The sequence below is a fragment of the Mustela nigripes genome, chromosome 17 (genome assembly GCF_022355385.1).
Source record: "Mustela nigripes isolate SB6536 chromosome 17, MUSNIG.SB6536, whole genome shotgun sequence".
NCBI lineage: Eukaryota > Metazoa > Chordata > Mammalia > Carnivora > Mustelidae > Mustela > Mustela nigripes.
Window position 1 is genome coordinate 42,954,453 of NC_081573.1, and position 27,147 is coordinate 42,981,599.

A 27,147-nucleotide genomic window follows, 5' to 3' on the forward strand; every position below is an offset into this window, starting at 1 on the left:
TAAAGACCCAGATATATTTTGACACCTTATAAATCTATCTCTTTGTATTAATGTTATCTGGATTTGCATACTTTAATCATTCACACATCAAAGAACACTTGTGGTGGTTTCCACTTACTTACTCGATACTCCTCTGAGTTTCGTAAGGAAACATCCTTGTCCATGACCTCTGCGTGCAAGTGTTTCCCTTGGCTGGCTATTTAGAAACAGCCTCTCCAGCCTGGCCTGGAAGTAGGTGGAGGAAATGGCTCCTGAACATGGGTTGGCAGACTTTCTGTAAACGAAGGGCCAGGGAATAAGTATTTTAGTGTCCACGGGCCATGTGGTCTTGATTGCCTTTCCAGCCTAGAAACATCCATAGGTAATCTGTAAACGGGGAATGAGCACAGCTATGTTTCTTAATTTGCCTGGAAGATCTTAGTTGGCTGACCCCTGACCTCATAATCGTGGCTCAGGTATGATGGTGGCGAATGATTCCTTTAAGTGTCACTTTGTGCGTGACTCAGTACTTTTTAATATAAGTCTACGAGGAAGAAGAATGAGGCTTCTTAAAAAATCTATTAGCTTCTTTTTTAATTAGAAAAAATTTTAGGGGTACCTGGGTGGCTCAGTCATTAAGCATCTGCCATCAGCTCATGTCATGATCCCAGGGTTCTGGGATGCAGACCTGCATTGGGCTCCCTGCTTGGCGGAAAGCCTGGTTCTCCCTCTCCCACTTTGCCTCATGTTCCCTCTCCCTGTATCTCTCTCTGTCAAATAAATATATAAAATCTTAAAAAAAAAAAGAGGGGTGCCTGGGTGGCTCAGTGGGTTAAGCCTCTGCCTTCTGCTCAGGTCATGATCCCAGGGTCCTGGGATCGAGCCTCGCATCGGGCTCTCTCCGCAGCAGGGAGCCTGCTTCCTCCTCTCTGTTTGTATGCCTCTCTGCCTATTTGTGATCTCTCTGTCAAGTAAATTAATAAAAATCTTTAAAAAAGAAAAAAAATTGTAAATGACACTACCTATTTTTTAAATACATACGATAAGATAAAAAAGATTTGATGATATATAAACAAAATATGGTATATGCATACAATGGAATATTGTTAAGCCTTTAAAAAGGAAGGGCATCCTGTCACAAGTTAAAACCTTAATGAATCTTGGGGGCATTATGCTAAGTAAAAGCCATGTCACTAAAAGGCAAATACTTTATGGTTCCACTTACTTAAGGTCTGAAAGCAGTCTGATTCATAGAGACAAAGTAGAATGGTGGTAACCAGGGGCTAGGAGGAAAAGGAAAGTAGGTAGTTGTTAAATGGGTCCTGAGTTTGAGTTTTTCAAGATGACAAGGTTCTGGAGAGCTATTCCACAGCAGTGGGAACATACTTACATTGTTGAACCTAAAATGTGAAATGAACTTTAAAATGGTTGAGATGGTTAATTTTATACTATGTGGTTTGTTTTAACCACGATTTTTTTTTATAGGGTTAAAAAAAACCACACACACACACAACAGCAGCACTATAGTCTTGCTACCCGGGTATAACCCTTTCTAGGTTCAAGATAAGAGCCCTGTGTTTTTTTTCCATAATAATCTAACATGGATGGTTATACTTGAGTGTTTACTTTTTTTAACCACCGTATGCTAGATGCTATGTCAGAAGGTAAAAGAAATCCACACAGACGTGGGCAGGTCTTCCCCCACCCTCAATCTATTTACAAAAGCACCTTGCAGCAATTTAAAAAGCTCAACTCTTTGATAATGACCTTCAAGCCATAGAAGCTCTGAAAAGGGAGAATTGTGGGGTGTGGGGGAATGGAATGAGGAATTCTTAGAGGGGTTAAAGTTTAATGGGTGCGTAAAGGTATGTGTAGAAGATGGAAGGGGGTGTCCTTTGTGTGAGCATAATTTGAATAATTGCTGTCAGACTAGGGGAAAAGCATGTCAGAAAGCAGCCAGAGCTGAAGTGAAGATGCCCCGTGATGGGGGTGAGGGGTAGCGCCTGCTGATGGGTCCCTAAGGAGTCAAACCAAGATTGGGATTTGGGCAGATGGGAGGCAGTAGAGCTTCATGAATTTTTTTTTTTTTTTAACTAAAGATTTTACTTGATTTATTTGACAGACAGGGATCACAAGTAGGCAGAGAGGCAGAGAGAGAGAGAGAGAGAGGAGGAAGCAGGCTCTCTGCTGAGCAGAGAGCTTGATGCAGGGCTCAATCCCAGGAGCCTGAGATCATTACCTGAGCTGAAGAGGCTTAACCCAATGAACCACCCAGGCGCCCCATGAATGTTCTTGAGCCATAGTATTTCCTGTGTATTTTCTCTTAGGTTCTCCAGTTGCTACTGGAACGGGAACCCTCCTCCTGATCCTTTCTGATGTGAATGACAATGGCCCTGTACCAGAACCTCGAAATATGGACTTCTGCCAGAAGAATCCACAGCCTCATGTCATCAACATCATTGACCCAGATCTTCCGCCCAACACATCTCCCTTCACAGCAGAACTAACGCATGGGGCAAGTGTCAACTGGACCATTGAGTACAATGACCAAGGTGGGAACTGGAATCTTACTTCAGGAACTTTGACCACATGCTTTCCCTGCTCCCGTCCCTGCTCCTACCCTCCCCCTTTCTGAAATTCCCTTCTTAACTTCCAGACGCCACCCTTCAGTTTGACGTGTGTGCACTTAACCCCTTCTACATCTGAGGCGTGCACCAAAGAGCCCTTTCCTTTCTGGTATCTGATTCTGCTAAGTACTGTCCAGTAATCTGTGACCCAGGCAGCTCCATTTTCTTGACCCTAATAATTTTATGCTAGAATGAGGCTTTTTTCTCCCCTTGTCCAATCATTCATTTTTGTTGCTTTCTCCAGCCCGTGAATCTCTAATTTTGAAGCCGAGAAAAACCTTAGAGTTGGGTGACTACAAAATAAATCTCAAGCTCACGGATAACCAGAACAAGGACCAGGTGACCACCCTGGATGTGTACGTGTGCGACTGCGAAGGGGTCACCAACAACTGCAAGAGGGTGGCGCCATACGCCGAGGCAGGCTTGCAGGTTCCTGCCATTCTGGGCATTCTCGGAGGAATCCTCGCTTTACTAAGTACGTATGCCTGCCAGGCGGTTCAGCCTTGGGCTTCTAAAACGGGGAAGCTCTGTCCCTTACTGAATGGTTCAGAGATAAGTTGGCCAAGACTGGAAGGTGGCCCTGTTCCATGGGATCATTAGGAGCCCAGTCCTTCTATTGTGTTGTTCTGTCAGTCCCTTGGGAGTGCTGCTCATGCTCGAGGACATAACAGTCATGCAGAGGACATGCAGTCAGCTGCATGAGGATTCTGAGCTGGTCATCTGGGAGGGGTCTGGGGTGGGAACCACAGATTCCACATTTGTCACCAGCTCCCTGGTGGTGCAGGAGCTGCAGGTCCTTGGACCAGCTTAGAGCAGCAAGGCCTGAGGGTCTTCTTCTCATCAGCATGGTCCAAGCTCTCCAGCTCACCTCCACCACTTCTGCTTCCACAGTCCACATTCCATCCTGGAGAAGGGTTGCTGGAGAACATGGGGAGGACATACCTGGAAATGACATGAGTCACCCTCAGTCCCATCCCAATGGCCCAAACACAGCCACACTGAGAATTTCCGTGTGCATGGCCGTGTGCCCATTTAAACCTTGGCATCGGGTGGGGGTGGAATGAAGGGTGAACAGTGAGTATCCGTGACTGAAAGGACAGAATGGGGAAAAAAATACTGGGGGGAGCTGTGTCAGTTCCTGCCATAGTCTTTGAAACTGTTACCACCTGGTCCCACCTAGAAACTGGACCCTACGGTTGCCGTGACGGTTTCTAAAAACTTGGTGATGGCAAGTTGTTTAGAAAATTTTCAAAAATAGTTTATAATTTCGGGGCTGGAAAGGGTGGTCCAGCTCATGAATGCTTTTACTATCAGAAAGGGTGGATGTGAGTTAACCCTCAAGGAAGTTTTGATGGAAGGTGTAGGATGGTTGGGACAGAGGCGGGTGGCATCCAGATGGACAGAGGAGGCATTCGTGAGGGTTCCCACACTAGTGAAGGCACAGAGAGGAAGGCTCGATGGCACTGTGAAGGGCAAAGAGGAGGCCTGTGAGGCTGGAGTAGAAGAAAGTTCTTAGAGGGAGCAGTGGCAAAAACCCTGGGGTTTCAGTTTAGACTCAACACAGACGTTCTTAATCCCACTGCTTGCTGCTTTCACAGATTGCTTTGCTCCTGCCCTCTGCTACTTGTGTTCCCTCAAAACTGAGAAGGAAGGAGAGTGTCATTCAGAATTCAGTGAGCTTTCTGGACCTCTGTTCCTCAGAGTTCACCTGGCTTTATTGCCACTGTGAGATGAGGTGAATCCCCTTCCTCTGCCATCGTCATGGGCGCCCTTGTACAAGCCCTGTCTGGCCGTTTCCTTCCGACTCCCCTCACACCTAGGCCGGTCAGCTTTGGGGATGGCAGCTACTAAGTAGTACTTGAATATGTTAAAGATCGTTATTACACTGAAAATAATTGACTTTTGAGTAATAGCATTACCTCAATGTGTTTGGGATAGATTGCATTAGGCACAGGGGATAAGAGTGACACTGCAGAATGTTCAGATGTGGAACAGTGTTGAGAGCAGAGGCAGTGCCAGCATTCAGACTTAGAACTCCTTGTTCCCTGTGGGCCAACATAGAACTTATAAACTTACGAAGATTACACTCGAAAGACGCTAGGATATGAAGGTTTTCTTGGCATCCCTTAGTGTTAGGTTGCTTGCTTGGTGCCAGGCTTTATGGAGATCTGTGGGAGTGCTGAGGGGGTGGTACAGGGTGGGGGGCAGTACTTCCTGGAGTGATAACATACTTTAAGTGACATTTAAGTAATGTTGGATAAGTAGCGTCTTCTTGGAAACAATAAACCTTTTAGTGCTTTTAGTGGCTCGAAGCTCCACCAGGATGGTGACTGCATCTTACGTGGTGTTAGGTACTGGATCATCAGTGCTGAGACCTATACTTGGCCCATGGAGCAAGTACTCCATATTCCTCTTTGTGAATTGTGGTCAGTGAAGTTACATTGTTTATCTGTGGAAAGTCTGGGAATCTTGCTGATTTCAAAAAACAATAGGAAGGTTGGATACTTGCAAGAAATCTTTCCCCCAAATCTATGCAGCCTCCTGTTTCAGTGCAAGATGGCTTCAGTAGGTGTCCTTTAGAGATTGGGCACAAGCACCTATTTAAACAAAACAAAAACAAACAAACAAACAAAAAACCACACACTGAATCATACTTTTTTCAGTCACAAGAAATAGTTAAAAATTTTTAACAATTAATTATTAATTGTATATATCCCACAAGTATCCCAAGGTCAGACGAAAACTTGGAAAATTAAACAGATTTTAGTGCTTGCTTATGCGATTCTTAAGAGAAAATAAGGAATATACTAGGTGATTGAATGGTCTGTGTCCCATTCCTTGGAACTGATGAAAAATAATACGCATCTGTCCACCACATTTAGGCTGACCCACCCCTGCTCACAGACCTTCAGTGGTTCCAGTTCAGAATCAAAGCCAAAGACCTTTCAGTAGTTGCCACGTTCCTGCCAACCCTCTAAACTCCTGTCCGCTTCTCCCTCCCTCGCTCACCCTGTTACATGTGCCACGCTGACCTCGCCTCTCCTTAGTCCTGCCCATCATGCTCCTGCCTCAGGGCCTTGGTCCCTCATTTCCTCTGCTGGGAGCATTTTAGCTCAGATGCTGGGAAATGGTTGATTGGTTTAAGGCCAGTTAAAGACCACACTTCAGCTCCCATGCAGTTGTCCACGATGTTACACTGACCGCATACACTAACTTCCAGTGTGTGAGCATCAGCAATGGGTTGTGTGGCTTCCATCTGTCTGGTAGGCAGGGCGGCAATGCTCTGTGATAGGGGCTTTTTATGGCCGTCTTGACCTGTGGTTGTCCTCGCTCTCTCTCCCCCACACCAGTCCTCATTCTGCTGCTTCTGCTGTTTGTTCGGAGGAGAGGGGTGGTCAAAGAGCCCTTACTGCCCCCGGAAGATGACACCCGGGACAACGTTTACTACTATGACGAAGAAGGAGGCGGAGAAGAGGATCAGGTACATCTTTAAAACCATGATAAGGGCGCCTGGGTGGCTCAGTGGGTTAAGCCGCTGCCTTCGGCTCGGGTCATGATCTCAGGGTCCTGGGATCGAGTCCCGCATCGGGCTCTCTGCTCAGCAGGGAGCCTGCTTCCCTTCCTCTCTCTCTCTGCCTGCCTCTCTGCCTACTTGTGATATTCTCTCTCTCTCTCTCTGTCAAATAAATAAATAAATAAATCTTTAAAAAAAAATAAAATAAAACCATGATAAATAAAAAGCTAAATGGAGATCTCTGTATTTGGAAAATGCAATGGTCAGGAGAAGGTAGGCCTTTGCAATAGTATTGTTCTGTTCAGCACCCAGATGAATGAACAGAGGCAAAGGGTAAGTGACTTGCCGGTAGTCACAGAGGCAGGTAGGAAGCGCGAGGACCAGGTAGTTGGACTCCAGAGCCTAGTCTTCTCATTGCTGTTCTCAGGCCACAAACATCAAATTATTGTTGCCGTAAAGCAACTACTCTATTGTAATATTTTGTTTCCCTTGAGCTTATAGGTATGCTAAAATTCTTTTCTTCCTTTTTGTACATGTTAAATCTTTAGGCCTTCTTTATTTTCCTTTATTTTGAATACGGTCTTGCCTTAGCCTAGAGTTTTCTGGAGACTTTTTTTTTTTTTTTTTTTTTAAGTAATCTCTGTGCCCAGCATGGGGCTCAAACTCACAATCCCAAGGTCAGGAGTTGGATCCTCTACTGACTGGGCTGGCCAGGAGTCTTTTGGAGAATTTTGAAAGTGTATTCCATTTAGAAAGGGAACCCCAGGCCCCCTGTCAGAGTTCTGCTTTGACTCTGGCCATGCATGAGCATCTTTGCTGAGCTCTGTGGTCTGGAAGAACAGCCATTCATTAGAAATTCAATTCCCAGGTGCTTGGGTGGCTCAATTGGTTAAGTGACTGCCTTCGGCTCAGGTCATGATCCTGAAGTCCCGGGATTGAGTCCCGTATCGGGCTCCCTGCTTGGCAGGGAGTCCGCTTCTCCCTCTGACCCTCCCCCTTCTCATGCTCGCTCGCGCGCGTGCTCTCTCTCTCTCTCAAATAAATAAAATCTTCAAAAAAAAAAAATCAATTCCTGCTTTGTAGAACATACTAGTGAGTATAGAGAAATATTCTTCAGGCATCTGTGGGATAACTGCTTATCTCAGCTAGTGCCTTCGTGGGTTGCTATTACCAGATGCCACAGACAGGTTGCTGAAAAAACACAGAAATTTTCTTTCTCATGGTTCTGGAGGCTGGGATGTCTAAGATCGAGGCACCAGCAGATTTGGTGTTCGGTGGGGTCCCGCTTCCTGGCTCACAGTCATACATAATCTCACATGTACTCAGCATTGCAGACAAGGGAACTCTAGTGTATCTTTTATTATCCGGGCGCTAATCCTGTTCCCAAGGGCTCCATCTACCCTCCCAACCTGATCACCTCCCAAAAGTTGTCCCTCCAGATACCACCACACTGGGGATTAGGTTTCAGTGTGTGGATTTGGCAAGAGACGATCAGTCTAGGGCAGCAAGGCTCTCCAGAACCTGTAGATCGCCTGAGACTTAGTAAGGTACAGCAGTCTACATCCAGGTCCCCAGTTGTTCCTCACAATTCTTTCATGGTGTTTTTTCCTTCTAGTGCTATGTTGGAAACTCTTAGGTTGAAAACTGTCATTTCGGATTACATTGGCACATGCTTACACTGTCACACAGTTGAAAGAGCATTATCTGATAACGGAATCTGTACCCAAATATAGCCCTGGGTTTGTGTGACCTTTTTTCTTTTTTTTAATACTCTTTGTTCTATTTTTACCTTTTCCTCCAAAGGACTTTGACTTGAGCCAGTTGCACAGGGGCCTGGAAGCTCGGCCGGAAGTAACTCGCAATGATGTGGCGCCAACCCTCCTGAGTGTGCCCCATTACCTACCCCGCCCTGCCAATCCTGATGAAATTGGAAACTTCATTGATGAAGTAAGTTAGCAAAGTCAAACGCCAAGGTGCAGCTTGTCTCTAAACTCAGGCACAGCTGAGTTGAAAGTGAGGAAAATGTCTTTAGATTCTTTCCTTTACCACGTGTTCTCCTTGCCTGATCCCTGAATGCTATTTTTTATTTGTGTCTCATCTGAATTTCAGAACTAAAAGCACTTCAGACTGTTCATAGTGAATTTGCAGTATCCATATGGCGAAACTGAGAATTGCTTGTAAGGATTTAGTAGAAGTAGAAATGAAACTAAAAGAGATTCAGAAGAGATCCAGTTTGGTTTCACTAATAGGCCTTTTTGTCACCTGCATCCCACTGCTGGTTGAGTGATATTAAATGTGTATCACAGGGCTGCCTAAGGGCCAGAAGTCGAGCAGCAGTTTGTTTATGTCAGAAATTCATTCAGCTATGAATTCCAGAAGCTTAAACAGCTATGAGATTAACCTCATAAATCCTTGTTCTCATGTTTGCTGTCACGTGATCACAAGATGGCTGCCGCACTTCCAGGCCTTGGGTCTGTATTCCAGTCAAGAAGAAGTAGGAAGGGCTGAGCAGAGGCCAGAAATCTTTGTTCTGGCCAATGGTTAATGCAAGTATGGGAGTTCACCCTATATGCTACTGGCCAGAACTGTCTGCAAGGGAGAATGAGAAATAAGGCATTAAGTTTAATTAGCTTAGGGTAAGATGAGGACAGATTGGTGGTCGGGATGAGCAAAGAATCAAGTAAGATAATAGTTTGGCAGGATCTGTTTCCTTAAACTATGTACCTGAACCCTTGCTCAGTTACTACAGTGATTTTCAGGGCTTGTCTGATGGTTCAGTGGCCTTCGGTGAGTCTTTGTGGCAGAGGCTGGTTTTGCTTTAGTTGCTCTGGGAGTCCTCACTAGGTACTACACAAAACCAGCAGTGCTAGAAGTGACCAGGCTGGATCTTCTAGGAAGCTGGGAATGGGAAGGGCCAGTTAAAACCTCCCTCTTAGATAAATATGAATCCGGGTGCTTTCCTCCATTAACATTCATTGTGTGTCATCACAGCTGGTGGATGGTAGTTTCCTTTTTTTCTTAATTACCAAAATAGTGTTTGCTACCTAGAATAAAATAATAAACGTCGAAAGTATATATAAAGAAAACATAATGCAAGTCTTTCCTTACTGCCCCCAACTCTCCAGAGTTAACAGTTTGGCATTTATCCTTCCAGACCTTTCCAGGTGGAAATGCTATATGGACCCGCACAACTGTCCTCATTGTTTTCAGCCTCTGTCTGTCCTGACTGGCTGGTTTCTCTCCTGCCTACGTAAAATTTATCGTTCATTTAGGGGAAAACATTTTGCATCTTTACCCGTGATGTTCTCTCTTCATCACCTGTGTATTGTCGGTCTTCCCTGCCAGTTTGTATGCATTTATGTTACTGGTGCTGACTGCCCCTGGTGTTCTGTAGGATGGCCGTGTTACCGTGCATTACGCGTTGCTGGAGTCACCTAGAGAAGGCATCTTGCCTGACAGGTGTGTGATTCTTCTCACTGAAAGATCCTACCATCTTCTTCTTCTTTAGAACCTGAAGGCAGCGGACACTGACCCCACCGCTCCTCCTTACGACTCTCTGCTGGTGTTTGACTATGAAGGGAGTGGCTCCGAAGCTGCTAGTCTGAGCTCCTTGAACTCCTCAGAGTCAGACCAGGACCAGGACTATGACTACCTGAACGAATGGGGCAATCGCTTCAAGAAGCTGGCGGACATGTACGGCGGCGGCGAGGACGACTAGGGGACTTGAGGCAAATGGGGAAGGAGAAGGGTCCTTAAGCCATTGGTGGAAAATGCAGGGGGAAGAATGGTTTTCCAGCGCCCTTCACTTGAGATGAGTTTCCGGGGAAGAGAGACTGCTCGGTGATGCAGTTAGAATAGTTAGGATTACCACTTTAGAGATCTAATCTGTGTGTATTAGAATGATTTTGACCTCTTACTTGAAGCTTTTTTTCTTTCATCATTCTTTAAATGGTGATGCTGCCCATAGACCCCCCCCACATGTTTAATATTTCAAAAGAATAGCTTCAGTCTCCAGAAGATTGTGTTAGCAACTTACAGATTTTCGTCTCATTTTTTTAGAGTAAGGGAAGACTCACCTGCCCTATTTTGTGTGTATGTGTATGTATATATGTGTAATTATTTTTAATCTGTGTTCTTTTTTTCTCCTATCAGTGCACTGGTGTCCCCTGTTGTAATACCCACTCTTACTCCTCCTGAACTTCTGTTGCCCCAGACAAGAGTTCTCTGTTGGAGAAATTGTTGGGCCCTTTCAGGGTAGGAGACTTGGTCTTAGTCTGGCCATAGTGTGACTGAGTATCATGGACTCCTAAGACCTTTAATGGATCTCCTTTTTAATTTCTTAAGTACATAACTTGAAATTGGTGTCCATCCACTTACTTGTTCTGCATAAGTATGTTTGTTATGTGTATGTCCTTATGGAGGTACTTTGGTTCTCAACAGGGAGCACTGAGCAGAAAAGGTGATGAGTTTTCAGGTACCAATCAACTTCTCATGTTCATTTATCACTCAAAAGAGTGATCTGTTTTGACATTTAAGATAGTGCCCAAGTGCCGCAGCTGAAGGCAGAAGGAGGTTTGTCACAGCTGAGGGCAGCACGAGAAACGGGCTTGGAGGTGGCAGGAGAGATGTGTCACTGATCCTGGCAATTTAGCAAACGGAGACTGTGAATGATTGAGGTGGCTCTGCCTCTGTTCTGAAAATTCTGAAGAATGGAAGAACGTCAGCATGTGTGTCCTGTCAGGGTCCTCATGCCAGAGTTTGTACCTGAAACCCAGAATCCCCAAGTGCCTGCTTTTGTTGATGTCTACAGAAAATGGTTCATCTGGACACATCTGCCGCAAATTCCAAGCGTGTGTAGAAAACCAAGAATATTTAGGAAATCCGATTTTTCCCCCTGAGGAACAGAAAGAAAATGTGCCCTGAAGGGTGTTAGCATGGGGAGGATAGGGAGGACTTTGATTTGGATCTTCTTCTAACTGAAATGCAAACTTCAAGAAACTTGACAACCACGGAGAACAATTTTATCTGAATTTCTTTACTGTCTGTCAGCTGTTTTTCAAAGGAAAAAAAAAATCATCCTTGCAATCACTTGGAATTCTCTTGATTTTTCAGCAGTTTAAACTCCAGTGTAGACCTGTGTAGAGAATGCTACTACAGTTTTGAGTGTATATGTGTGTGGGTATGGATAATTTTTGTATTTTCTTTTGGGGTGGAAAAGGAAAACAACTTAGGCTGAGGAAATTCTTCAATATTCATTTTTATAAATTTTATTAAAGAATTTTGTTAAACCATTGTCAAACACTTGTTTTATTTCATTACACCACAGTTCCAGGCAAGACTAGGGGTCATTGAATCCCCTGAAAACGTGGAGGAGTCTTCATGTTGAAACGACTCCTTCAGAGCTCGGTGTCATTCTATTGTGGGCAGAGGGGGGGGAAACTGCATTCCGAATGTCACTTTATTTGAAGACTATCTATCCATGTGGTATGTGGAGAAACATTTAAAATTCTCTTGTCAATGGAAAAACTGGGAACAGAGCTGTGGGAGCTCCACGGAGCTTCAGACAACATTCAGTTGATCAGCAAAGTTTGTATAATCCAATGTCCACCAGCAGGGAAGACTCTGGCCCCCTCCCCCAGAGACATGGGGCAATTTCTGTAGCTACTTTGATGGTGGTGACTGAGGAGGTGCTACTGGCATCAAGTCAAGGCCAGAGTCGCTACCTGATAACCTGGCAGCACATGGGTAGCCACATACAGCAGAGACCAGCAGGGTCAAAATGTCAGTGGTGCTTCTGTTGAAAAACCCTGTTGTCTGACTTTCCCTTGCGGGAGGGGTAGAATTGTGTGTGTGTGTGTGTGTGTGTGTGTGTGTACACTTTCTTTTTTTTACGTGGTGGTGAATTGTATAGATCTTCCTCAACTTGGATGTGGCTACCTGCCAATAAACCATTGTAAGTTGAGAATATGTCAAAAATGCATATAATACGCCTAATCCACCAGACATGATAGCTGAGCGTAACCAACTTTCAGTGTGCTCAGAACACTTACTTTACTCCAGTTGAGTAAAATCGTTTCGCACAAAACCTACTTTTCTTTCAAGATTTTTTAATTTATCGGATAGAGAGATCACAAGTAGGCAGAGAGAGAGGGAAAAGCAGGCTCCCCACTGAGCAGAGAGCCCGATGCGGGGCTCGATCCCAGGACTCTGGGATCATGACTTGAGCCCGAAGACAGAGGCTTTAACCCACTGAGCCACCCAGGTGCCCCAAAACCCATTTTATTTTACCACATGTGTTGAATAACTAGTGTGATTTATTGAATATGGACAGTGAGAAACTGAATGGTTTTAAGTGTGTTGGTTGTGTACTTTTCCTGATCACAGGACCGACAGGCTGTGGCTGCTACTGCCCAGCATCACTAGAGAGCCAACCATATCTCAGGAGCCCAGGAAACCCAGGAAAACATCAAAATTTGAAGTATAGTTTCTACAGAATATGTTACTTTCAAGGATACAGTTCAGTGATACTAAGTACATTCAAAATGTATGACCATCACCTCTGTTCCCAGGACCTCTGCATCAACCCAAACAAATGCTATAACTGGGCAATAACTCCCTGTTACTCCCCTCCGAGCCCCCACGCCTTCTGTTCTGCTTACTGTCGTCATGAATTTGACTCTGCTCGGTGTTTCATGTAAGAGGTGTCATGTGATCCATGCACTTTTAAAAGTGGCTTGTTTCACCCGGCCTTAAGGTTCCCAGGGCCACCTGTATTACAGCACCGGTCAGGACTGCATATTTCATTATGCGTAAGTATGCCTCCTGTTACGGACCTACGCATCTTGGGTGGTTTCTACCTTGTGGCTGTTGTGAATGCTGCTGCAGTGAACACTAGCATATGAAAGCTGTTTTCGATTCTGGCTATCTGCTAGGTTATATTGGAAATTCTATGTATAGTTTGAGAAGCTGCCAATGTATAGACATAGATTCAGTCCAGGAGTGAAAATTTAAAATCCATAAAAGACTTTTTTATTTTAGGGGCACCTGAGTGGCTCAGTGGGTTAAAGCCTCTGCTTTCAGCTCAGGTCATGATCCCAGGGTCCTGGGATTGAGCCCTGCTTCAGGATCTCTGCTCGGCAGGGAGCCTGCTTCCCTTCCTCTCTCTTTGCCTACTTATGATCTCTCTGTGTCAAATAAATAAAATCTTTACAAAATTTAAAAAAAAGACTTTTTATTTTAAATGGGGCAAAAAAAATTTTTTTTTAAGATTTTTATTTGAGAGAGAGCAAGCGTGAGCAGGGAGAGGGGCAGAGGAAGAAGAAGCAGACTCCCCGCTGAGCAGGGACCCTGATGTGATGGTGGGCTTGATCCCAGAACCCTGGGATCATGACCTGAGCCAAAGACAGATGCTTAACTGACTGAGCTACCCAGATGCCCCAGAAATTGGGCAAATTTTAATACAGATCTTGGAGTAGATGATATTCCTGAATAAATACAAGTTTTCTTGGGGACATAGTTTACTAGGAGAACCTCATTTGAAGATAAATGATGATGAATTTAGAGATAAAGTTGTGACATCTGGAAATGAATGGTTCAACAAAGAAGTATGTCAGGAGTGGTAGTACAAAGGCAAGTGTGATGAAATGAGCATGACGACTGAATCAGCTGAAGGGCATTAAATCAGGTGAAGGGTATGCAAGTGTTCATGTACTAGCCTTTCAGTATTTTTTTTCAGGTTTGAAGTATTTCAGAATTGAAAGTTGGAGAGAAATAAGGAAGCCAGTAATAAACCCTTGCATAGATAGTCAAATGATACTCTACAAGGGTGCTAAGACAACTTAGTGATTTGGCAAGTTTATGCATTATACTATGTTCACCACAAGTGTAGCTGCCTTCTGTCCTGTTCTATTGCTATTTCGGTATCACCACTTTCCTCATGCTCTGCTAAAGGACAGTGTTTTTTGTTTTTTCAAAGATTTTATTTATTTGTTTCATAGCACAAGCCAGCAGAGCTGGCAGGCAGAGGGAGAAGAGAAGCAGAGAGCTGGATGGCAGGCTCTATTCCAGAACCCTGGGATCATGCCCTGAGCCGAAGGCAGATGCTTAACCAGCTGAGCCTCCCGGGCCCCCCAGGACAGCGTTTTCAACAAACAGTGCTGGAAACATTGGTTGTCCACATGCAAAAGAATGAAATTAGATGTATTGTTATACCATATATAAGAAACAAACTCAAAATGGATCAAAGACCCAAAATGTACAGGTTAAACCTACAAAACCCTCAGGAAAATAGACATCATGATGCTGGGTTTGGCATTATGTTGTACTTTTCTTATAATTAAAAACATGAGTGGTGCCTGAGTGGCTCAGCAGTTAAGTATCTCCCGCTCAGGTCATGATCCCAGTGTCTTGGATTGAGCCCTACGTTGGGTTCCCTGCTCTGTGGGAAGCCTGCTTCTCCTTCTCCCCCTGCTTGCATTCTCTCTTCCTGTCTCTGCCAAATAAATAAAATCCTAAAAAAGGGAAAAACAAAATACGATGAGATCAAATAAAATGGTTCTATAGAAAACAATGTTTACAAAGTACCTACTACATGCAGAGGGTTACACCAGTCACACCAGTGACTCGTGAGAGACAACAGAGAATGTGATTTGAGCCTGTTTTCCTCTTGCTGGTTCTGGCGAGGTCTGACGATGTCTGACAAGATCTGACGCCGTCACATTATGCCGAGGTCTGACGAACTCTGTCTAAGGAGGTAGTCTTTGGAGAAGACACATTCCCCCGGGAGCTTGAGTTCGAATCCTGATTCTGACCTTTCCACCTATGGGCTTAGGTAAGCTACTTGATCTCTCTCTATCTCCATTTCCGTATCTCCACAGCGAGAACTGGACCTACTTCATGGGGTGATTGTGGGCTCTGAGTTGGTACGCATAAAGCATTCAGAAGAGGGCCTGGCGCATGGCAGTGTTCTCTTAAATGTGAGCTCGTTTTTATTATTGAATAAGGGGCACAGCGAGGGAGTTTGGAGTGGAGAGAATCACTTAAGCAAACGCAGGGTATTAGGAGAGTAAAGGCCAAGTGTTCTGTTTTGGGCTGGATTTAGTGGGTTGGACAGAACCACTGAAGTGTGATTAGGACAACTATGTGACCCAAAGTGGCATTCTGTGAAGGTGCGTCCATTTGCAGTACTGAGGAGTTGGCCTTGGCGGGTGGTGGGGGGTTAGGGGGTGGGGGGATGGGTACCTTGAGACAATAGAAAGCCTCTGGCTGTTGAAATAAGAACAAAGGGATCCAGAATAGAGCACTGTAAAGAGGATTTTTTTCTGGACTCCCCTTATCTGCCTAAAAGCAGAGTGTCCTGAACAAATTCATCAGCCGTCAGTTCCCTCCCAGGGAGTTTCATAAGCAGGGAGGTTTGAGTCCTCCTACCGGAGATGAGACATTGGCACCCCAGGAAAAGAAATCACCTGAACAGGGGCACCTGGGTGGCTCAGTGGGTTGAGGGTCTGACTCAATTTTGGCTCAAGTCATGATCTCAGGGTCCTGAGATTGAGCCCTGTGTTGCCCCCCACCTCTGCTCAGCATGGAGTCTACTTCAGATATCCTTGAGCGCTCTCTCTCCCCCACTGTCCCACACCCCTGCTCTTGTGTGTGAGGTCTCTTTCAAAAACAACCACCTAAACAGATGTTGCCACAAAAATCCTATCTCCCATCTCATTCATCTTTTCTTATAATCATTTGTTTGCCCCCCACACACCCTTTCTCTAGTAATATGGAGTATAAACCCCATATTTATTTATTTATTTATTTATTTATTTATTTATTTGACAGAGAGAGAGAGAGAGAGAGAGAGAGATCACAGTAGACACAGAGGCAGGCAGAGAGAGAGAGAGAGGGAAGCAGGCTCCCTGCTGAGCAGAGAGCCGGATGCGGGACTCGACCCCAGGACCCTGAGATCATGACCTGAGCCGAAGGCAGCGGCTTAACCCACTGAGCCACCCAGGTGCCCTAAACCCCATATTCTGACTGTCCTTTGGAGTTACATTTTTCTGTGAGCTCCCTTGGATGTGAATAAAAACCTGTCTTTTCTCTCACTAATCTGTCTTTTGTCAGTTTAATTCCCAGGCCTCCCTACTGAGAAGCCAAGAGGACAGAGGTAAGTTCTTCCTCTCCCATAAATATCTGATCAATACTTACGAGTGGTAATACAGAGAAAAAAATCATTCCTTTAAAATAGTTGAAAATTGTGGTGCCTGGCTGGCTCAGCCTGTAGGGCACGAGAATTTTGATCTTAGGGTTGTATGTACACCCACCCCATATTGGGTGTAGAGAGTACTTAAAATCTTTAATTTTTAAAAATGCCCTAAAAATAAAGTAAGTGAAAAATTAATGAGCTTCGGGACTCCTTCTTTGTGGAGCCGTGAGAATGATCACAGTGAGTCAAGTTTTGACAAGGGTAGGGTAGGAGTTTAGGGGTGAGTTAGAGAAAATGGGGTGCAGCCACTCCAATTCTTCCATGGCTTCAGAAGATAAGTACCCATATGAACTTTTAATTTGCTCTGGTCTTTACTGGGAATTATGTTTCTGTCAAACAGCCACTGATAACTGTTGAGTGCCATTAGACTTGTTGGTTCTCTGGGTTGAGGCAAGCAGATCCCAATCAGCTTGGGTAAGATGTTTAACTGCTGTCCCTCAAGTCCCTGATAATGGTCAACTTCATGTTGGTCAACTTCAAATGAATGGAATCCGCTTTCTGTGAATGCAGACCTCAGTATGTCTTGAACATTCCCGGATGGATGGTTCGTTGCCGGGAAGCAGCAGCCTCTCTCATAGAGCTCTTGTGCATGTTGGTTGTGGTGGATATTTAACAGCATATTGCGAGGGAGTTTCCCCACTATACTTGAGTGTTTTAACAAAGCTGCCCAGAGCAAACCAAGGAAGGGGCTGCCAGAACCCAGTTCTATAAACTAAAATCCTCGAAGTGTAAATACCGGATTCTAAGGATGTAGGGTAATTAAAAACCAATTTTAATGATTTTTTAAAAGTCAGGCCAAGCTTGAGAATGCTTCCCTTTTTTCAGATGCAGAACCTATTTATAACCCTACAGGCTCCAGGCATGCCTCCAGCATCCTATTTTTAAGTGGTATTATGTGATATTAAGCGGCATCCATTTTTTTTGCTGGAAAAATTTTATAAGATTTTTATGACACTGCCTTTGAAATTAGGTGTATTATTTTGGGGTGTCTGAGCCTTTAGTGCCCAAGTGACAAAATCTGGTGCCATAATGCTTTGGGATAAAGGGTTCTCGGCTCGGGGGCCCTTCTTACCATGTTTTGTAAATCACACCAGTACCACCCTTAGACTTGGCTAGTAGGGTTCCCATCCTGGGTCGCCTGCTTTATAGGTCCCACCTGAGCTCCTCCATGATGAGTATCTTTATGAACACGCCAGGAATATGCCAGTCCTAGGGTAATTGCCTACCCCAAATCCTCACCTTTCTCCCAGACCTCACTCCCAACTTCTGGGACTTGAGAATTTCCTCTTCAGCCATCTCTAACCTGCTATCATTGCTGTGTGAACCTCTTCAGTTGGTGTGCCCTCTGAGAGGTACCTATGCCTGCTGTGTGTGTACCCCTAACCCTGGCGGGGGGCAAGTGGTAGTTTCTTAGGGGTGTGTACACATCTAGGCGGTGGTGTCCATTTGTGTGAATTCAGGATGGAGACACTAGTGAGGAGAAAACAGGGTCGGGCCAGAGGTGGGGGGCTGGCTTCCCCCCTAGTGCCACATCTAATATGGAACTCTGAGGCCAAGTCTGACAAGTCTCAATTCCAACCTGGTACATTTTTCCAAAGGAGAATAGGGCAGCCCTCTCTGATCTCCTCCCTCTTTGGGAGCTTTGTGTTACCGTTCAATAAACTTTGCTTTGCTGCCCACCAAAAAACCAAAAACAAAGTAGGAGAACAGGAGATGTTTTATTTTAGTCGTTAGTTTGATTTGTACTTTGAAATACTTAGGCATATGATATGAAGGCTTCCACTTGTATTTCTACCCTAATGCCCACAAATCTTAGGGGTAGGTCTTTCCTACACAATGCTTTATACCCACTTCACTAAATGTTTAGTATCTTGAAATGACCTTAAAGTTTTTGGTTTTGAGCTTTTGGTTTGTTGTTGTTTTTTTGTTTTTTTTTCCAGTGGCCCTTATGAGGGAGACCTTAAATTTTTTATTACCTAAAATGAACTTGATTACACACATAACTGAAGAAAAATTGACAGTCTAGGGTGCGATATCCAACAACAATGAAAAGATTGATGTGATAATTTCAGGGGTCATCTATTTGCCCTTCAAAAATGTTTTTCTGGGGTGCGTGGGTGGCTCAGTGGGTTAAAGCCTCTGCCTTCGGCTCGGGTCGTGATCCCGGGGTCCTGGGATCAAGCCCCACATCGGGCTCTCTGCTCAGCGAGGAGCCTGCTTCCTCCTCTCTCTCTGCCTGCCTCTCCACCTACTTGTGATATCTCTCTGTCAAATAAGTAAATAAAATCTTAAAAAAATGTTTTTCCAATTAAAAAATATTTTGACAGGATTTTATTTGAAGAGATGGAGAGTAAAATACAGGCACAATTTTTAAAGCATCCCCCTCCATGACAGACAATGCTAAATACCTCAGAACAGTATCACTTTAACTCCCTAGGATAGCTTTGTAAAAAGAGTCCTGTATCTGCTCACTTTAGAGAGGAAGAAATGGTTGATGGATTTGGCCTGGAGCCGGAAGTCCTGGGAGTGCCAGGAGGGGTCTGAGAAAGGAGTTTAAAGGACCAGCTTCGTTCTCCAGTGATAGGGGCTGGCAGTAGAGCCCATCCTAATTCCTAAGACTTCAAGCAGCTAAATGTTGAAGGGCAGTCATCAGTAGTGAACTCAGCCTAGCTCAGGGGATCTCAAGGAGAGGCAGGACTGCCCATCTGGGAGAACTTCCGGAAAGTGGTTTGAGAATGATTGAGAGATTATTGACCTTTAGTGAAGGGAGAGGCAGGCACACACTGAGGTCTTACCCTCAGAAGTACTCTGCTAGATTTGTAGCATGACTTTCAGACTACATGAGTTCAGACTGTTCAGGGGCTCCTGTGTGGCTAAGTCAGGTAAGCATCTTGCTCTGGTCTTGATCTCAGAGTGGTGGGTTCAAGCCCCATGTAGTGACCTCAAGTTTGTAGGGCTGGCCCAGTGTGGGATTCCAGTCTCAGATGGGATGCTGCTTGAGATTCTCTTCCTCTCCCTCTGCCCCTCCACAGCTTTCTCTCTCTAAAATGAGTAAGTCTGGAAAAAAAAAAAAAAAAAGTCCCACCAGTAATCACATAGGTGAAAACCTGTCTCTGATGGTCTGACTCTCAAATGAATGCATTCTGCATTCATTCTGCATTAACATTCTGAAGAGGGCGGTGGGGGGCATGATTTTAATATACACAGAATTTCCCAAGAATGTAAAAAGAACAAAGATTTAAATTTTATTGGGAACTGTAATTGGCCCATTTCAAATATTATATCACTAGTAGCAATACTTGTAGCTATTCAAAATGGACGCGTTTGTGTGTAGCACTTCTTTAATTTTTTTAAAGTAGACTCCACACCCAAAGTGGGGCTTGAACTCAGGACCCTGAAATTAAGAATCACATGCTCTACCAACTGAGCCAGCTAGGCACCCCCAGTACTTGTTTTTAAATATCACTCATAAAGAAATTAAACAATATTTTTATTTATTTGTCAGAGAGAGAGAGAGCAACAGAGAGCGCACAGGCAGAGTGGCAGGCAGAGGCGGAGAGAGAAGCAGGCTCCCTGTGGAGAAAGGAGCCCTATGCAGTACTCTATCCCAACACCATGGGAAAATGACCTGAGCCGAAGGCAGCGGCTTTACCAACTGAGCCACCCAGGCGTTCCTAGAAATTCAACAATATTTAGTTGAATATTGTTTTATGTATCCAAACTTCATTATAATAGGCACAGCATCTGTTTACTTCACTATGTCTTTTGGTGCTTGGGTACCCGATTATTTTCATACTGATAGGTATTATTTCATGATCAGCTACTGTCCTCTCCGTTCTTCATTTGGTGTTTAATCATATTGAATTTCTGAAATTGTGCGTGTAGGCAGGTTGCGTTAGCTGTTTTTTTCCCCCCAGCGGAGTAAAAAGGGGCCTGAGAAACTATTTGTAAAAGGCCCATCCTACAGCATCGGCCCCGCCCTAAGGCCCCACCCCTTGCAGCGGGCCCCGCCCCTCGCGCCTCCGCCACATTCAATATGGCGGCCATTGCGGTCGGCTCAGGCGCTTGAGGAGGTCGCCAGTGGCGCGTTCCACTCCAGTCATGGCAGCCCCCGGACAGGCACCGGGCGGCGAGGCTCTGGGTACCTGCGGTCTGGAGAGCATTCTGGAAGCGCTGAAGCTGCTGCTGAGCCCGGGAGGTGAGAGGACGGATCTCGGCGCGGGGCTGCACTCTCAGGGCCGCCAGTCTTCCCGGGCTGCCCTGACTTCCATAGTGTGCGCCCCTCGGGCCCTCCCTGGAACCCCCAGCTCTGAGGCCGCCCGGCCCCGCTCCCGGGGACTTCGGGCATTGTCCGGCCAGCCTCATTTTACTTGAGGAAGCCCAAGATCAAAAAGGGGATGGGATCCGCAGAATACTGATGGTAACCGACGTCTCTTGAGCGCTTATCTTGTGCCAGGCACTCACTATTAAGCGCCCTGGGTACATGGTTCCATTCAGTCCTTACTGTCAGCCTCTGAGGTAGGGACTGCGGCAAGAGTTTAGAAAAGGTTAGACTCTTGTGACGCGGAATGGGAGGTTCATCCTCTTGAATGCGCAGGGTTTAATGTGGATGCAGATTTATACAGAATGCCGAGGCGTACAAAAAAGGAAGCAGTGGTGTTTGAGCTGGGTTTGGGGAGAGTATTTAGGGATATAGTCTGTAGGAGGGACTTAGAGTCACTTCTATCTTGACAAGACCTCCAGGGTTAGAATCTGAAGGGACCTTAGCAGTGGTTCAACCTGGCACTGTCTTTTTACACCTGAGGACACTTAAGACTCACTGAAGATACTAAGTAACCCGCCTCAGATCATGTGGTCAAATTAGGGGTAGAACACAGACCCAGAATTGAGGTCTGTTGAATTCCATTCTCAGATCAAAGGCAGATAGATTATTCGGTATGGAGCCTCTGCTGTTCTCCGAAGCTTTGAGAAAGGACACAACTGTGTGTGTGCAGGAAGGGGTTTCTAGGGTGAGCAGGGTAAGGTACATGAAAGGCCATGAGGTGACTGTTAAAAGTCTCAGATTTTGCGATAACCGGCCCCCCCCACCCCCCGCCATCAAATGCACAAATTCCCACAAACATTGTACCATACCTGGGAGAAGTGAAAAGAGGTCATTCATAATAGTAACTGAGAGCCTACTAAGTGTCAGACCCAATAGTATGCTGTTTACATGTATATTATTTAATCCTCATGACAGTCCCATGAGATAGGTATTACTTGTATTTTCTTTAACAGCTGTAGAACCAAGGCTCAGGTACATTTCCAGGTTGGTACAGTGTCAGTCTAGTAAGTGGTAGAGTCCGGATTTTTTTTTTTTTAAGATTTTATTTATTTGAGAGAGCGTACACAGAGGGAGAAGTATGTTCCCTGCTGAGCAGGGAGCGGGACTGGGGGCTTGATTCCAGGACCCTGGGATCTGCTGAAGGCAGATGCCCAACTGACTGAGCCACTCAGGTGCCTGAGCCAGGATATTTTTTATTTTTATTTTTCAAGTAGGCTCTATGCCCAGTGTGGGACTTGAACTCAAGACCCCAAGATCAAAAGTGGCATGCTCTATCCACTTAGTCAAATGGCTATAGCTAGGATGGTTTTTTAATTTTTTAAATTTATTTTATTTTATTTTATTTTTTAATTTTTTTTTAAGATTTTATTTATTTATTTGACAGAGAACACAAGTAGCAGAGAGGCAGGCAGAGAGAGAGAGAGAGAGAGAAGCAGGCTCTGCACTGAGCAGAGAGCCCGATGCGGGGCTCGATCCCAGGGTCCTGGGATCATGACCTGGGCCGAAGGCAGAGGCTTCAACCCACTGAGCCACCCAGGCGCCCCTTTAATTTATTTTAAATAAATACCAGTACCAGTATAAGTACCAGTATAGTTAATATACAGTGTTACATTAGTTTCAGGTGTACAGTGTAGTGATTCAGCCGTTCTATACAACACCTGCGAATCATCACCCCAACTATACTCCTTAATCCCCATCACCTGTATCACCCATTCTTCCATCCACCTCCCCCCTGGTAACCATCAGTTTTCCTTTATAGCTAAGAGTCTGTTTCTTGTTTGTCTGTCCGTCTGTCTCTCTTTGCTTGTTTTTGCTAGTTTCTTTCTTAAATTCCACATAGGAGTGAAATCATATGGTATTTGTCTTTCTCTGACTTACTTTGCTTAGCATTATTTATACTCTCTAGCTCCATCCATATTGTTGAGCATGGCAAGATTTCATTCTTTTTCATGGCTGAGTGAAACACACACATCCCCCACATCTTTACCCATTCATCTATTGATGGATAACATTTGGGCTGCTCCCATAATTGGGCTATTGTAAATAATGCTGCAGTAAGCATAGGGGTTCATATATCCTTTTGAATTAGTGTTTGAGTATTCTCTGGGTAAATACCCAGTAGTGTGATTACTGGATTGCAGGGTAGTTCTATTTTTAATTTTTAAAAAAATTTTACTTTTTAAAATTTTTAATATTTTGAGGAACCTTCATACTGTTTAGTTCTACATTGGCTGTACCAGTTTGCATTCCCACCAACAGTGCAAGAGGGTTGCTTTCTCTCTGCATCCTCGCCAATACTTTCTTACGTTTTTTAATTTTAGCTGTTGTGACAGGTATGAAGTGGTATCTCATTGTAGTTTTGATTTGCATTTCTCTGATGATGAGTGATGTTGAATATCTTTTCATGTGTCAGTCATCAGGATAGCTTTTTTTAAGTTTATTTAATTTTTTTAGTAATCTCTACACCAAACATGGGACTGAAACTCACATCCCCAAGATCGGGAGTGATTCTACACTTGCTCTTCAACAGAGCCAGCCAGGCACCCCCGGATGTCTTTTTTGGAGAAATGTTTGTTCATGGAGTCTGCCCATTTTAAATTGGGTTATTTGTTTTTTGGGTGTTGAGTTGTATAAGTTCTTTATATATTTTGGATACTTTTGTTTTTTTCATAGAGCCAGTATTTGAACTCAGATGCCTTCCACTATAGTATGATAACTATACTACTTTGCACTAATGAAGAAGTAAACTGCAAAATAAAGTCTAAACTTGTTAATTGAGAGGTCACTTGTCTAGCAACTCAATCTAGAAATGACTGACAACGAGGTTAAATGAGCAAAAAATCTGGAAGTAATCTGTCACAAAGCACATACATGCAAAGCACATTTTATTTTATTTTTTTTTAAGATTTTATTTATTTATTTGAGAGAGAAAAAGAGAGAGAGAGAATGAGAAGGGGGAGGGTCAGAGAAAGAAGCAGACTCCTTGCCAAACAAGGAGTCCAATGTGGGACTCTGTCCTGGGACTCCAGGATCATGACCTGAGCCAAAAGCAGTGGCTTAACCAACTGAGCCACCCAGGTGCTTGCAAAGCACATTTATAAAAGACCCTCTCTAAATCTTGAAGAATACGGGCCCAGCTTGCTTCCGCTGTACGACTCTGCTTAAATCTCGAAGAATATGTGGTGGAATAACATACATACTTGTACTCATTTAACATACAGGAATTCAAGCATTCCTTTTTGAAAAAGTTTACTGTGGTAAATGATAAGATGTTGCACATATAGTCTGTTATGTATTGTTTGCCTCTGCCTGCTGTTTCTTTTTATCATATCAGCTGCTGAAGGAATTGAAAACACTTCTGTGCATCATGAGTATTCAGATGTCTCTGATGGACTGAGGGTATTGAGAAGTCAGGATGAAAGTAGTGGCCAAAATTATATCCAGCTGGATTAAACTCTTTTTGATTTGCCTTTAAATTTGATGCCCTTTAGGGCTGGCACCTGGGTGGCTCAGTGGGTTATAGCCTCCTCTACCTTCGGCTCGGGTCATGATCCCAGGGTTGTGGGATCGAGCCCCACATCGGGCTCTCTGCTCAGCGGGGAGCCTCCTTCCTCCTCTCTCTCTCTGCCTGCCTCTCTGCCTACTTGTCTGTCAAACAAAATAAATTTGACTCCCTTTGAGGTAATACTTACTGGGAGTCTTCTGTATATAGTAGCCTGACCTTACTGCTACTGGAGAAACAAAATTACATAAAAATTTATGCTCCCAAGTATCTTGTCTGTTTGGGGAGATGGTACTATGCATATAGACCAAGAGAGATTAAACATGGCGGGATAATGCTAGTGGTGAAGGATGCTGCAGATAGCACCCGGATCGGGGAGTAGTTAGCAGGAGTGGAGCTGTGGAGGTCTGTAAGAGGAAGAGGAATTCAGTCTTGATGGGAATTAAACAGAAAGGAAGAAAGATGCCAGTGGTCTTTCACTTTTGAGCCATGAAATACTCTACATCAAGCATTTTCTCTTCCTCTGCCTTCCATTTCTATTCTCAGTCATGGGGCACATAATAGTTATCTCTACCTCTTTTGTTAGGAAATGTGTTAAGCAGAATTTGAAAGGGGGTTGTCAATTTTTTTTTTTAAGATTTATTATTTCCAGGGGTGGGGAGGGGCAGAGGGAGAACAAGGGAGAGAATCTCAGGTACACTCTGTGTAGAGCCCAACACAGGTATCAGTTCCATGACCCTGAGATCACGACCTGAGCCAAAATCAGGAGTCGGAAGCTTAACCGACTGAGCCACATAGGGGTTTGTCAATTTTAGTGAAGTTTTATTTGTAAGAAATGGAAACCGTCTCAGCAATATTTTTCCTGACTATGAATTTTTTCTATACTAAATATATATTCAGTGAACTCTGTCATTAAATTTGAATTACATTGTCAGGAAGGAGCTGGAAATCTTGATAATTTGTAAATAATGAAGCTGTACCACACTTAATTTTGCATGCCATATTGCTTTGCACTTTGAACATAATAAAAAGTACTACACAAACTGTGGAGTCTGATTTTAAATGTCACACAGCATAGGCATTTAAATTGGTGATTGGGAGGAATAAATAACGTTGGTTGCCTAAGAGCGGCATTTCCCGAAGTATGATAGGGATGGTTTTAGGTGGTACATAGAAGCATTTTGAGGCTCTGTCGTGTAGTGTAGTGATCAAGAGCTAACTTACCAGGGAGAGTGGTATTGTTTTGATTTTTACAAATCTCTTTAGCATCTGGCTTATTAGAAGACAGCTGGATTTTCATATTCGCTTCACTGTTTAGTCTGTCACGATGGGTTGTTTTGATTGAAATAGATGAAGAAAATCTAAACTCTCATAGATATGTAGTTAGAAAAGGAAGAACTCAATGGCCTTTTCCAATAATTGTGTATATTTTCTCGTAGTGTACTGAAACTGAACAAGAGGTAATTTCTTTTTTTACATTTTTTTTATTTTTTAAAGATTTTTTTTTATTTGTCAGAGAGAGAGAAAGAGCGAGCGCACAGGCAGAGTGGCAGGCAGAGTCAGAGGGAGAGGCAGGCTCCCTGCGGGGCAAGGAGCCTGATGTGGGACTCGATCCCAGGATGCTGGGATCATGACCTGAGCTGAAGGCAGCTGCTTAACCAACTGAGCCACCCAGGCGTCCCCAAGAGGTAATTTCTTAAAGGTTAGTTGGGATATGGAATCTGAACTGAATGAACTTTTCACAGTAGGTACACTCATGAGAGAATGAGACCGAAAAAGACAATAATGGCCGAGTATTAATATGAAAATAATTTTTAACTTGCAGAGTCCCTGAGGAGTCCATACCATTTTGAAAACCACCTTAGGGGATGCCTTTGTTATTTTCAAGCAGATTTTAATTATTTATCACCAGCAGAGGGCAGAGAAGACTATGCTATGAAAGGGCTCTTGAAAAACAGCTAATAGCTTTTGTTTAAATCATTTTCTTTGTGTCCCATTTTGGGTTCAAAGATCTTACAAAGTTGCAGGAAATCACTTAGAGGTTGTTTGGTGGTCTTAATGGTTAGTGGTGACAAGTTAGGAGAACACGTCTTTCCTTTTTAGGTAGTAGCTAAAGGAACCAGAGACTCATGCTACTGAATCAGAACACTTGCCCTGAATGGTTTTAGAGAAGTACTAAAAAATTCTTTTACTTCTGATTCTCATTATTCTTAACGAGTAGTGTTATGTTCCTTTTACTAATATAGAAGTAGTTGATATTCCTTATAGTAAAGTTTTTAAAAATATAGGGAAACTAGAAGAAGAAAAATAAAATGACCTTAATCTCCACTATCTGGAGGTTGCATTTTGGGAAATATTTTTCTTTCTGATAAACATAGAGAGACTACATACTGTTTTATAACCTTAAAATAAAATAACTCTTTTAAGTACAGAAACTATATATATATATATATTCACTTCAGAAAAAAACTTCTAAATGTAGTTAAGTAAAAAAGAAAAATTACCCATAACCCTCCCACCCAAAGGTCATCACTTGATACTTTGAAGTATAACCTTTGAGAATCTTTTCTGTGTGTGTACATATGTATATACATGTGCATATTTAATTTTTTTTAAAGATTTTATTTATTTATTTGACAGAGATCAGAAGTAGGCAGAGAGGCAGGCAGAGAGAGAGGAAGGGAAGCAGGCTCCCTGCTGACCAGAGAGCCCGAAGCGGAGCTTGATCCCAGGACGCTGGGATCATGAACTGGGCCAAAGGCAGTGGCTTAACCCACTGAGCCACCCAGGCGCCCCATGTACATATTTTAATAACAGGTTCCTAGTGTTCCTTTATTGATCAGTTTTCAGAATGATAGTGTCTTAATCTTCAAAGGTAACCAATGAAGTAATTTCTTTGTTTTATTATGAGCTAATAGATTTTTTTGTATATATGATATGTTTCAAAAA

At 43.8% G+C, this 27,147-nt stretch overlaps 2 protein-coding genes across 2 annotated transcripts in view; both read left to right on the forward strand.

Annotated features, from left to right (window-relative positions):
* Positions 1 to 11,419, forward strand: part of CDH1 (cadherin 1) — an 84,119-nt gene extending 72,700 nt beyond the window's left edge. The window contains exons 12-16 of the mRNA XM_059383235.1: positions 2,307 to 2,531; positions 2,851 to 3,081; positions 5,957 to 6,087; positions 7,924 to 8,067; positions 9,629 to 11,419. Coding sequence (XP_059239218.1) covers positions 2,307 to 2,531; positions 2,851 to 3,081; positions 5,957 to 6,087; positions 7,924 to 8,067; positions 9,629 to 9,838 — 941 coding nt within the window. The 3' untranslated portion in view covers positions 9,839 to 11,419. The remainder of the gene's footprint in view (positions 1 to 2,306; positions 2,532 to 2,850; positions 3,082 to 5,956; positions 6,088 to 7,923; positions 8,068 to 9,628) is intronic.
* Positions 11,420 to 20,405: 8,986 nt separating this feature from the next.
* TANGO6 (transport and golgi organization 6 homolog) overlaps positions 20,406 to 27,147 on the forward strand; it is a 184,316-nt gene continuing 177,574 nt past the window's right edge. Inside the window, exon 1 of the mRNA XM_059382416.1 lies at positions 20,406 to 20,570. Within this exon, the coding sequence (XP_059238399.1) occupies positions 20,474 to 20,570 (97 nt within the window). The 5' untranslated portion in view covers positions 20,406 to 20,473. The remainder of the gene's footprint in view (positions 20,571 to 27,147) is intronic.